At 39.3% G+C, this 10,663-nt stretch overlaps 1 protein-coding gene across 11 annotated transcripts in view; it reads right to left on the bottom strand.

The window, feature by feature from the left end:
• Positions 1 to 5,886: 5,886 nt before the first annotated feature.
• Slc4a4 (solute carrier family 4 member 4) overlaps positions 5,887 to 10,663 on the bottom strand; it is a 422,068-nt gene continuing 417,291 nt past the window's right edge. For all 11 annotated transcript variants that reach the window (XM_029477155.1, XM_029477156.1, XM_029477161.1 and 8 more), the window contains one exon: positions 5,887 to 10,047. Coding sequence is in view for 1 of the 11 variants with exons in the window: in XM_029477162.1 (XP_029333022.1) it covers positions 9,942 to 10,047 (106 nt within the window). In the remaining 10 variants the exon portion in view is untranslated. The remainder of the gene's footprint in view (positions 10,048 to 10,663) is intronic.

The raw sequence follows: 10,663 nt of genomic DNA, 5'->3' as shown, positions 1-10,663 counted from the left end.
GATGTCTGGATTAGAGCAGTGGACACGAAGATATTTAAAACAGTTAATGACCTAGATCTGCTTAGGAGGTACGGAACAACTAGTAATCCGTAATCCGTGGAGTAAAGTTAGAAGAAGCAGGGTTGAAGGATGTCCAGGGTGAACCACCACACAGTGACCGGTGGCTTCCTTTATGGCTCAGTCTGGGAATATAAAAGTCAATTGTTCATACATGCTCAGGAGAATGAACTGGGCTGACGATGCACAACTGGCTGTTATCAGCAGGAAGATGGTTCTTTAGAGCCATGCACAAGGATATATACGATTGCTGTGATAGAATATGAAGAGATGGAATCAGGCCTATGGGAGAATCTGGGAAAACAATAGTTAGCCAAAGTTGGGAAGGAGAAATCAGAAACAGAAATTTCCTTAAGTCTTAGGAAGTACTGATACTTAGTTATTTAAGGAAAGATACAAAGAATGAGAAAATCAAGGGTTTAGGTTTATGTACTTTCCAATCCATCCACTTCACTCACCTGGTAAATCTCAATCAGACCAATTGTCACTCCTTATTGGGATTATCTCCAAGGTGTAAAACTAACTTATATTTGCCTGATCTAATTGTCATCTCAGAGGCTTACTGCTGAATAAGCTCACCCTTTCCAGCTCTTTCTGAACTCTGGCTGGTTGGCTCAACTCAGCGTATAGCTCAAACTCCTCTTCAAACTGACTGATTCAATCCAGCTGCTCTCAGCTTCTCACTGAAATGCTCTGCTTGGCCTCAAACTAACTCTGGCAATTTGTTCTAATCCTCTGGCTCCTTCTCATTCTCTGGTCTCAACTGCCTCTGCTGCCCTGCACTGAAATGCATGAACTTCCAAACAAGCTCAACTCCACTGCACTGCACACACTACACTGACTCCCAGCTGACTGAACTGACTCAACACAACTGAGCTCCGTTCACTGAACTGACCTCCAATTAGATGCCATTTTCAAAGATGGCCACTTCTTTCTACAAATTAATCTTCCCTGCATTGTTTGGGATTAAAGTTGTGTACAGACATCCCATACTGTAATTCAGGATGTGTCTGTATTTAGCTGGATCACATAGACCTAGAAGTTCTTTGGATGAGATCTCTAGCCATAGCAGCCATCTTGCTGAATTAAAATTCCTCTATACCACTGATCACTCAGTCTCTTCAAGCTAGTCCTCTTTGTGGCAGGGCTGCAATTGTTTCCCTTCCCAAAAGCTCTTACAGGATTTCCATTGCACTTTAATGTGAACCTAAAATCTCTGAGCTGCAACAAAGTCCTCAATAACGAACAGCACGGAGGACTCCCATCTCCTAAAGACATTTTTCTTGAGCTCGATTCTCAGAGGCCTCTAATCACTGAAAAGCCTTATTCAGGCCTCTCTACTCAGACCGCCATCTCCCCACCATGCTGCAGGTTCAATTAGGTACTCCCACTTCCTTGGGTCTTAGTCTGTGCATAGATGGCCTTTCCATGAATTTCATATTTTCTTCATCTTTTGATCTTTTCTCTCCTCATTGCAATGGTGTTTCCTCTGTTCCTTGATCTGCTCAGCTTCCAACTCGTGTTTCAGGTCTCCTTTTAGCTCATCTCTCAGTTCCCCAGTATCCCTCATTGTTCTCAAATTATCATCATTTTTTTTGCTTTATAACACCATGATTATGTATATTTTATTTATTCATTCATTTATTCAGTCATTATCTTCTCTTCTAAATCACTCATCTAATTAGAACAGGAACTATGTCTCTTTTTTTTTTCATTGTTTTAACCACACAAAGAATCTGATACTGATCAGTATCCAAAAATTACTGACCAATTGATTGAACAGCTACATTGTACTTTAGACTGTTTTCTATTGTTATTGCAAAATACTCAATACTGGGTAAGTCATAACGAGAAGAGAAGGCCAACTGACAAGATGGCTCAGCAAGTATAGGCACCTGTGCTCTATCCATAGGACTTGAATTTAATGCCAGGAAAGAATGGACTACAAATGCTACTTTCTGACTCATGTGCCACAGCATTTGTGACCTGCATACATGTATGTGCACATGATAGATGTAGTGGTTAAATAGGTTTGGCCCCCTCAGATTTATCTATTTGAATTTATCTGCTTGGCCATAGAGAGTGGCACTATTAGGAGGTGTGGTCTTATTGGAGAAGGTGTGGCATTGTTGGAGGAAGTATGTCACTGTGTAGGTGGGCTTTGAGACCTCCTATTCTCAAGTTCCATCCAGTGCAGAAAACAATCTCCTTCTGGCTGCCTTCGGATAAAGATGTAGAACTCTTGACTCCTCCACCATCATGTCTTCCTGCATGTTGCCATGCTTCCCACCATGATGATAATGGACTGAACCTCAGAAAATATAAGCCAACCCTAATTAGATATTTGCCCTTTAAGAGTTGTCTTGATTATGATGTCTCTCCACAGCCATGAAACACTAAGACAATAGATGATAGATAGATAGATAGATAGATAGATAGATAGATAGATAGATAGATAGATGATAGATAGATCAATAGATAGATAGATATAGGAGAAAATATATTTATTTGGCCTATATATTTGGAGGCTAAGAAGTCTAAGATGTGAGGCTTCTGATGGAGTTAGGGAGGCTTCTTGCAATATCATAATGCTGGAAGGACAAGCACACACCAGATAAATGGAGAATAATCTAAGGTCAATTTCGTCCTTACGAGGAATATATTCCTGAGGTAGCCAGGCCCCTCTGTGGCAAATACATCAGTGTAGTCATGGCAGCAGAGTTCTTTCTGACCCTTTCACCTTTTGCTTCTCATCTCAATGCTGGTACACTGAAGAGTGGCCTTCAACATGAACTTTGAAGGAGACATCAAAAAAAAAAAAAAAACCACTGCATATGGTAATTCTTTTCCTTCATTATTTTGTTTGTATCTTCCATATTTTCTTTATCTATTTTGGTAATTCCACTTCAGCCACCATTTGTTTGGCATACATGTCTTTTACAAAATGTCAGGATGCTTTAGAAAATGCCCAGGTAACTACATATCTGAAGGGCTAACAGCATCTGCCTTGACTTCTCTTCTTCCCTCTCCCTTGCTAAGTGGTTATGTTACATTCTTAAAGCCAGCCCCAAGGCTTATTCTCTTATTTGGCCACTTTCCTTATGACTAAAACTCCAAGGTCCAACTATCCAGACATAAAGGCCCATAAATCAAAATTCATTATTTAGCTACACTTGCTAACCTGTCTACTCAGGATTTACCAACTCACCCTTGCACAGACTTACCCCTTTCTCCTTAAAAACCCCTGGTGCAAAATCACCTGCTGTTTGTCTTTGCTGGATCCAGAGACAGCTCTCTTTCCCTGCCCCCTTCTTGTGCCTCCAGGGCACTAAATCTCCTCTGTGCTGAGAATTTGGTGTCTGAGTGTGTTCTGTGCTGACTCTTGAGGTCCTTTACAATATTTTATTGCCATAAAGAATTATCAGCACCACCACTTGGATTTCCATGCTACCCAGTACACATGTCTTTCATCACTTATACTTTTTAAAGAGATTTATTTTTATTTTGTGTTTATGGGTGTTTTGTCTCCATGACTTTATCTGGAGGAAGTGCACATGCATGCAGTGCCCATGAAGGACAGAGGAGGGTATCAAATCTCCTGGAACTGGTGTTAGAGGTGGTTGTGAGCCAACATGTAGGAGCTGGGAAGCAAACTTGGTGACTGACACCACATTGCTCTGGCCCACACACCTTTCTACTGTACTACCTACTCTACAACTATCCTGTTTGGCTGTAAGCTACTTGAAAGTAAGACTTACTTGTCATATTTAATTGTCCAGAAACTACTCCATTCAGATTCCAAAAGTTAATGAGCAAGCTGAACACATTATCTTGGTTAGGTTATGAAAATTACTAATTGAACATTGATTGCAATTCATTTTTTTTTTACCTTTAAGACAATCAATTCAATCATTTAATCAACAGAAAATATCATTATTGAACCAATACACTTTGCCTTTAAGATCTATTGTGACATCCTGGCCTCTGGGCTCAAAAACATGATTCTTCAGTTCTTGAGTATATTTTATAGTTATCTTTATAACTTTTAATTTATAACTAAAGTTATTAACTAGAGTAATTAAGTAGATCAATAGCTTTCTGTTTTGTTTCTCCCTTCTTATGTTCTTGCTCTACTTTAGATGCCATTTGTTTGACGTGTTTGTTATACAAACTGATGGCATGCTTTAGACACTATTGCCCTGATAGTCACAAATCTTGTGTATAATTACATATCTATATTATATATCTACAGAGAATACACAATAGATAATTATGTATTTATAAGTAGGTAATTACATATCTCTGGGAAATGGTAAAGAAACAAGCTAACTGATGGCTTGAAGAGCATAGGGGGTTCTGAGCTTTCCAGACAGACCTCGGGAGCTCATGCTTTGCCTAACCTCGAGCCATAGTGTGGCTACTCTGAGGCTCAGGATGGACTTCCTAGTTCTCTAGCAGGTAGGGAATGCCAGGCTGCATATTGAAACCATGTGGAAATGTAAGCGTATGTTGCTTTTCACAGGGTAAATCTTGTCAGTTAGATAAGGTATGTGCACAAACCCATAAGCCAAAATGTGACCTGTGAGAGCACAGAGGAGGCTTCTCATCTGTGACTGCCGGGTGACAGTTTCACACATGACTCTGTCATCAACTCTGCCCCTAGTCAGGGCTGCAGAAATCCAATTCAAAAGGGATTTCTGCGTGGACATCAGCTGAGACAGTCTTTGCTCCACTCCAGGCTTGTGCTGCCGTATTCCTAATCACCATGTCAAAGGACTGTTGTTTTAAAGCTTATGTAACTTTCCACAATTCTACCTTTAAAAACTTCCCTTCACAGAAAATAAATTGTAAACACAAACATAGTTTATTACGATGCAACTAGAGCAGCGCTATACTCTCCTGGGGTATAGATCATTCTTCTTTGGAGACTTTCTAAAGGTTATTTGCTCATCACTATAGGCAAAAGATAGCTTTATCCTCATTTCTTGACTTGGTTGTTGTGCACATAATAGTGAGTAAATTCTCAAAAGAAGAGAACTAACAAACCTTCCCCAGATTTGCTCTCTCTCAAGTCTGGGCTGGGTGATTCTTACAGGTCGGTGATCAAGTCTGCCACGGGGACCACCATTCCTCAGATCCTCACATACTAAGCATCTCATGAAACTTGTAAATTAGATGACTGTTCTGGGCAAGGGCGTTGCCTCTCTCCCTCCTTTTGAAGTCCAGAGTAGCCTTTCTCTGCTCCCAACAGTCCTCTCTCATCTTCCCTACCATTTTCTCCGCCTGCAGTTACCAGGACTACAACATGGGGGCCAGGCTGACATTTCCTGGAGACATTCCATGGAAGCTCAAGCTGTCCTGAGAGAAGGAGGGGTGTGCAGTCTATCTTCTGGGAATCAGATTCAGATGGAAAATCATTCTTGGGTTTTGTTCATTTGAGTAATTATTTTTTAACTAAAGCATACATTTCATAGCCTCTTGATTTGCTTTGAGAATTAATTGACTATATATATTCCCATGAAACTACTCTAATTGTCCTTATTCAATATGAATTTACTTTGAACCTTGAACAAGAACATCTCATTAACACTAAAATATATGACTTCTAATATTTCACATGTACATGAATATACAATATATTAATGTATTATATTAAAATATTATATATGTATATATAATATTAGAAGTCATAAAAGTAGAAGTCATATAGATATGGATATATAGATATAAATATATATCTAGATCTAGCATATTTCTACTTGTGTTTACACCACCCAAAGGGACAAAATAAAGCAATCAGTCAAAGAATTGAATGGAAGTACTCAACACTCATAAATGCATAAAGTTACTTTATTTTAAGTATACATTTAATTTTGAAAAATATAAATGCTAAAATATCTCATCTTCTTCATCTCTTAATTCCATAAAAGTCACAATAGAAAGCTTCATAAAACTGTAAAATACTATGTTATAGGAATTTTAGGTTTCATATTGGAAAAACATTATTAGTAATATATTGAAATGTTTTCTGTTCTTTATCATTTTGTTCCACCATGTTGATCTACTTCATTTAAAATAAAAAGATGCATCATTTCTCCAAAGTTAATAAAGACTTAAGAGAATAAAAATAAGACTACCTGAAAGTGCGTACTGATTGTGAAACATAATGTGTACGGCTATGTACCAGCCATGAACTTGGCTGCACGGAGGCGAGTCTGCTGTCGATACGCATTGTAGGCCTGGGACAAAGTTACTTCAGGCTCTAAGGATTCACTGGGTGACTTTAGCCCTGAGTTGCAGTATTTGCCTAGGAAACAGAATTCAGGATTCTTGTGTGTATCCACAGAGCACAGTGAAATGAGCCAGGACTTAGATAGATCCAACTCTCTGGTCAAACCCAGCCTGCCACATTCACCTATATTACAAAAGGGTGTTCATGTCAGGCCACCAGGAAGCTCTATAAACTCATCTGAAGACTCCCCAAGGGCTGTCTTCTGTCTCCAGTTGCTTCGTACCAACTGGGCTTCATGCTCCTGCTGTGAGAGCAGATGGGAAACATCACAGAATATAAAGAAGAAAATCTCAGGTCCTTGCACCAAAATCGTGAAGTGGTATGGAAAAAAAAAAAAAAAGAAGACTGAAGAAAACTTTGTCCCATTCCTGATCAATGCCAACCTCTGTAATATAACTCAAATGTTTTTTTTTTTTTTTTAAAGATTCTCAGCAGTCAATACATTTCAAGTACTTCAACACAGTTAAAATAAAAGAAACAAAAACCTGGAAGACAATCATTTGCCATATTAAACAGCAACACGTGACTGACAAAGGATTTACTCTGTGTGTGTTGTTACATGTGCCCAAAATGCACATAAGCCAGATTACTGACAACAGACAGCCCTTTCTCTTAGGTGGCCGACAAGAGGAAGGTCTGGTTTGTATCTTCTCAAAAGAGTACTTCCCCGCCCCACCCCACGGCTTTATCAGGAGAGGCTGAAACAACACCGCCTCTGATATACAAAACCATTAGTAGTTTCTGCACACAGTAGGACAGGACCAGCATCTCAGCATCTCAGCAAACTGGAGGCCTTGATGCTTCGACAAGCAGGCTCAGCCTGCACATCTTCTCTCTCCAGCCAGTTTGCACTACCACAGTACTCCTGGCCAACAACTCTGAGTCTTTGCTTCAAGAAACACTTATCTCCAAATTCACATCCAGGGAGGAAGGGTAGAAAGGCATTATAAAGAATTCATTGCTGTATTTGTGTCCAGTTTGCATAGAAACAAACCACCATGAAATCTGCTTAGTTATCGGCCAATGAGCGAATTCAGCCAGATTGAGATACTGCAGGGCATCCATGGAGATTTGGAGTTCTGCTTGTTAGTGTGGGAACTCCGGTGGTAATGAGAACACTCGCTGTTACCTACTCCTAAAGCAAATGTCAGGTATGGCTTTATGTTCAGTCCATGAATACTAATATCCACCCCAGTCACAGACTAGGGACCATACATGGGGTGAGATAACTTCAGGATCTACTCAAGGACTGACGTGACTAGCTCCAGGAGCTCTCTGAAAAGTAAGTGGAGGGTCATGAGTCCCTATATAGACTTGATTCATAATTAAAAATTATTTATATATATATATATATATATATATATATATATATCCAGAGATTTTAGAAAAGTAAACAAAGTGAAGTGTCTTTGATTCAACATCAAGATTGGACTGCATTTACAATGCATGCTTTTAACATTTTACTGATGTGTTTATCACTAAAAAGGTAAGATTCCTTACACAGTTTAATAGAAAACCAGATAATGCACAACAGCCATTTTAAGGATAACCCTCAGGACAAATGCAATGTAAAAATGTATCATTTGAGATGGTAACAAATGACATGTAATTTGCTGCTATGATTTCAACAACAACAAAAAACCCTTGGGGACATTCATGCCTAATTATTCTAAATTCTAAAGTTTCAAGATGACCAAATGCCATGAAAGTAACATCTAACAGGATAATAAAACTCTGATCAAGATTTCAGGAGAGCAGGATTACATTTCAGTTCCTGTAAGAAAGTGGGAGTCTGTAAGAACCAACCACAGACCCAGTCATAGTAGGTGGTGCCCTTCTGCTTCTTCAATGCTCCCAGCAATCTCTCACAGTGAATGTGTATCACAATTGCTGCTATACAAATCCAAAAATATGAATTCCACATCCAAGCTATTATCTCAATATATAATCAGCATATAACGCAACTTACTAAAAATATTGGAATCAAATGCCACATCAATTTGGCTAAGAAAGGTCTAATTTTCAACTCAGTCCATTGAAGCACACAGATACACACACATACATGTGGTCTAATAATCCTATCCTATGAGGGCATGTAAATGAACACTTTAAACTTTCCTTGAAGATCTATGTGCATTCCTATACCATGTTACAGATGTGTAACACCACAGGGCTGATAATATTCTTATGGCTTTTGTATTGTAGCTCTGAACTCTTGTATTTGGGATGCTGACTGATGTCTGAGTAATAAGATATCTTCACCTGAATGTCCACAATACATTTCTTGGCCCCTGACAAAGTTCTCATGAGTGGTTTTGGATTTTATGAAAATGGACACAAGGAGCGTGACAGCTTTGCCCTCTGGCTACTGTCACTCTTATCTGGCTTTGCACAGGTGTGCAACAACCACACACAGAGTTCTTACACAAAGACACAAATTATTAAAATGAGGAAATCCCTAACAATACTGCATAGGATGCCTACATGTAACATGCTAGCATCTGTTCCCAGCACAGTCATCATCACAGCAGAAGTTGTTCCCCCTGCACACATTTCTCTCTCCTCCCCAGATTCCTTCACAAAACAGCTACATTTATTTTGAAAAAAGGGGAGAGGGGAACAATCCGACAACCCAACAGATTCTTAGAAGCATGGTGTTTTGTTTTTCTTTTAATTTGTTCTAGCCTTCTGGCTTACCCTAGAGTGGTGTGTGTGTGTGTGTGTGTGTACGTGCTCACGTGCACGCATGTGTGTAAAAATCACATTATATACAATACAATTTTTACAGAAAGCCTGGCAGCTACAGGTAAGAGGTAGAACTACTCAAAACTATGTTTCCTGCTGCAGGAAAAAAATTCATTTTCTTTACAGTAATTAAAAAAAAGTTTAAAAAATTGACAAAAAATAAGTTGCAGGTTAGGCCCCATAATTTAAACAACAAAATCTAGGAAGAAAAATATTCTTCGATGTACTCAACAGATAAGTTCATTAAAGGGTTAAAAAAAGTTGCATAGGAAAAGGGACATTCCAGCACTTGCTACAATGATGGCAAAGGTTTCTCTATAGGGAGCGAAGTACCTTTAGTGTTTTCTGCTTTTGATAACTCTAAGATCAGGGTTGGCGAGCAAGGGCAGGTTGGTAGCAGCACTTTTCCAGTCTTGGGGATTCTGTAAGCAGGAAGGGACTCTGTCTGGAGGTCAAGGGCTGCTCTGCCAGACAGAACCAAGCCAAGCTCCAAGCTTAGGTTGCAAGTTCTTTCAATAGTTTCATAAAAGGTGATACAAAAATTCTTGTCACATTTGATCTCTGCTTGACAAGGGCGGTTTCTGTGTGTCTTGAGTGACAGAGGGATTTACATGTCAGAGGACACATCTGAATGTATGAAAACAAGCGTGTGACCCTCAAATGTTTCTTTTTTTTTTTTTAAGGAAAGGGACACTATTGTCTTGATTTTTACCTATGCAAGAGAGAAGCAGAGAGAGTGACTGTATTATTCAGCCAGTGACCAAACAAAAGATTTTAAAATACATAGACAAAAAAAAAATTAGAACAGTTAACAACAGAAGTGTCAGTTTTGAGAAGGACAAACAGGTTACAACGTGGTTTCTGTTCCCTTGCTCCTCCAAAGATAATCGTTGTCTTCAGGCTCACGCTCGATTCTAATTTGAGGCACGACTTTCACTGGAGTTCTTGGAGGACTGAAGCAAGACAGAAAGAGAAACATAAAAGGAAAGAAACATGGAGTAAAGACAATTTTCATTATCATCTCTGAAACGCCCATCCACTGGGCACCCTGAAAATGTATCACACTGTTCCACCCAATGCCTACCTCTTCCACGTGGGTTAAGAACAGGGACTTTTAAATGAAGCAGGGGAAGGAAAGGAAATTCCAGCAAAAATGGCCCGAGATTTCATATATAAAAAAATAGTCCCAAAGTAAACAAAATGAACCTACCATGTGGATAATATTGTTAGAGAGGAAGGACCAAGACAAGTACCCGCAGACATTCATAGTCCGCTTTTCTGGGAGTCAGATAGGACTTGTCATTTCCAGACCCTTGTTAGAGAGAAGGAAACTACTGAAGAAAGCTACCAGGAAACTCCAGTTACCCTGCATGGCAATAAAATCATAAGATCCTATTCATTAGCTTAATGACACTGAAACTTCTCATTATTCGGAAGAGTAACGCTCTTTCAAACTGCTCTCCATCAGCAAAGCCTGGGTGAGTCCTGGGTTATTTTTGTAAGTCCCAGAGAAGAGAGCAAGGGATTCTGCCCATAGCCCCGACTGCTGCATTTTCCCATAGCACAAGA

The sequence above is a fragment of the Mus caroli genome, chromosome 5 (genome assembly GCF_900094665.2).
Source record: "Mus caroli chromosome 5, CAROLI_EIJ_v1.1, whole genome shotgun sequence".
Lineage (NCBI taxonomy): Eukaryota > Metazoa > Chordata > Mammalia > Rodentia > Muridae > Mus > Mus caroli.
Note: the sequence above shows the minus strand (reverse complement) of the source record. Positions and strands in the feature narration are given on the sequence as shown.